Here is a 2,740-nt window from a genome sequence, read left to right as displayed (position 1 = left end):
AAGAATAATTTCAATGTATCTTCTCAATGAATTCAATTTGTTTATACTGCAAATATTTAAAAAAAGAACCGTATCATTGTATCTTACATCAATTATAACATTTTCATACGTTAGCATGTATTCGATCTTTGTTTAAGTGTAAAATAAAGTCTTTTTTAGAATAGAAAATTACATTTTATCTAGAATGACATAGAAAAAATTCTGACTGATAGTTGCATTAGACGTTGACCTTTTTCTGATATACATTGCCAGTATTAAAAATCTACATAGTTAATGTTACACATACTATATCTTTTCAGTACTAGTAGCGTATCACATATCGGACGACGACCATCATCCATTCACAATTCACGATAGTCTGCGTCAAGCGATCAATAAAACGCAAACACACGCATTTATTCTGTATAGAAGTCTGTTACATAATTAAAAATTTCAGCATTTTTATGATTATCAAGTTTATAATAATGTGTACCGAAGGATTATCGTGAGACAATTTGAGATAAAACGAGAAATAGTTTTCGTGCTGTTGTAGGAATATCAAACACAACTGAGCTTTATCGTTTCTAGAGCGAGACGTCAAACGTAGCAGGTACCTATTATAAACTAATGTATTATGTACTAACGCTCCGTACGTAGGTATGTATGTACAGTAGAAACGCATTAAATGCGTTTCAAGGCGATGTCGTCTCACAACAGTACACAACTTGATCTCGTCACCGTCGGGGGAATTCTTCGCTACGTTCGGCATGGGTGAATCTAGTACTTATCGTATCCTATATCGATCCATATAGTGTCCGATAAAATAACATATTTTGACAGATATAACAAGTTAGAACGCGTGATAACATTAAAGATACTGGAAGACCGATTTTCACAGTAAATTAAAAGTTGACTACGTCATCTAGCCTATCTATAAGTTTCATCTTGATGTAATGAAACGATTAACTGTAATAGGATAAACAGAATAATTATAATAAAATTATCGCTTATGTATATCATTTTTGACATTAAAAATAATACTTCGTGGATTTTGTTTTGAAATTGTTAAGTAATATAATTAACGTATTATATGGTTCCGTCTCTTTCGTTGAAGTGAAAAAGTGTAAAACGCAAGTGTAAAACGCATTGAAAATTTTTAAGATGGTCCTTTAATAAATCGAGTTGCCATAGAAATGTCTAATTTTGTTATATAATGAAGTACCGAAATTGACCAAAATTCTATGATAGGTTAATGATGAAATAAGAGAGAAAAAAATGTTGAAAATGTAATCTTAATGATAGATGAGGCTCGCAAATGCTTCTTTGTTAACTGTGTACAAATTTTATCATAGATTTTTTTCTTAAAAACAAAATTATAATTATAGTTTTAAAAATTACGATTTTAATGATCATAAAAAAATAATAGGTCAAGGATCATTCAAGGAAGGAAAGATATTTACATGCATAAACTTGCATATAAATTTAACTTCGAAAAGTAAACATAATTTTATCTTGTTTCCGTTCGATGAAGATGCAGCTCTTAATTTATTATCATATGTTCCATACTATTTCATTAAGATATCCATGCATTTTTATTATTTTATATCCAAATTATGCAGATATTTGTAATTTTGGGTGGGCCCTGGTAAGGCACCCTAAATTTTTGGCACTTTATTAAAGAACCATCTTAATGCGATAAACTGATGATATAACTGACATTTTTGTAAATTTTTTTATCTCGCTTCTTATTGTCGATGTATATAAAATTAATTCGGGCTATTAATTAATTAATTTATTAATTTATTAATTTTTTACGGGCTATTAATTAAAACGAACAGACTTTATTACTATACGGTCCAAATAAATTGTGATTTTAATTATGATACGTTTGTTCTGATAATTATAATTTAAATTGTAATAAGTGATAGGTGTATATGTTTATATATCTATAAAGTCTTAGCAGGCTTCGATTTGTCTCTCCAGTTGGACAACGTGATAACATCAGACAAACTGGTAAATTTTTTCTTATATTGTAAACATATTTGCTCTAGGATATATTTAAATCCATATAATCATAATGCGCGTATAATAATAAAGATCAAGTTTCTTATGAACGAGTTGTTCGAATATTAATATTACGTTGATAAAGATTAAATTTTTTTGTTTATTTAACAATTCTTGAAGAATCACACACATTCTCTTTAAAAAAAATCATTTTACGTTGACAAATAGCACCGGAAATATATTAAAAAATCTATAGTAATGTAATAGATATAGTAATGTAATACATAATGTAATAGAAATATTTAATAATTATTTGAAATCTACAAATCGGAATAAAATAGCAATAAATAAAGATATTTTAAAATTATTAACAATTTTATTAAAAGATATTATATAAAAATAATTATCACAACAGATAAGCAGCATGATTTTGCTGAGTTGTCTATTGTAAATTAACCTTGCCTAAGTTTATCAAAGAAGTTTATCAAAGTTTATCATGGCAAAAGTGCTCGATCGAGATTTTAAACAATTATTAAATATTTCATAAGTATCCAAATAACATAAAGTCTAAAATTATGACGTCTTTAAGTCGTCTTTTTAGACGCAAAAAAACGTCTTATGATTTTAGACACTTTTTTTGTTGTCTGGCTATTTTAATTGTAACGGCTTTTCTTTGATATATATATATTTCTGATGATACTTATCAATATATATATATATATATATATATATATATATATATATATATGTATATATA

General features: G+C 27.0%; 1 protein-coding gene across 1 annotated transcript in view; it reads left to right on the top strand.

The window, feature by feature from the left end:
• The first annotated feature begins 664 nt into the window (after positions 1-664).
• LOC105625772 (dipeptidase 1-like) overlaps positions 665-2,740 on the top strand; it is a 9,647-nt gene continuing 7,571 nt past the window's right edge. The window contains exons 1-2 of the mRNA XM_012207090.1: positions 665-750; positions 1,934-1,992. Coding sequence (XP_012062480.1) covers positions 665-750; positions 1,934-1,992 — 145 coding nt within the window. The remainder of the gene's footprint in view (positions 751-1,933; positions 1,993-2,740) is intronic.

The sequence above is a fragment of the Atta cephalotes genome (genome assembly GCF_000143395.1).
Source record: "Atta cephalotes unplaced genomic scaffold scaffold00003, whole genome shotgun sequence".
Lineage (NCBI taxonomy): Eukaryota > Metazoa > Arthropoda > Insecta > Hymenoptera > Formicidae > Atta > Atta cephalotes.
This window is presented reverse-complemented; position numbering and strand designations above follow the sequence as displayed.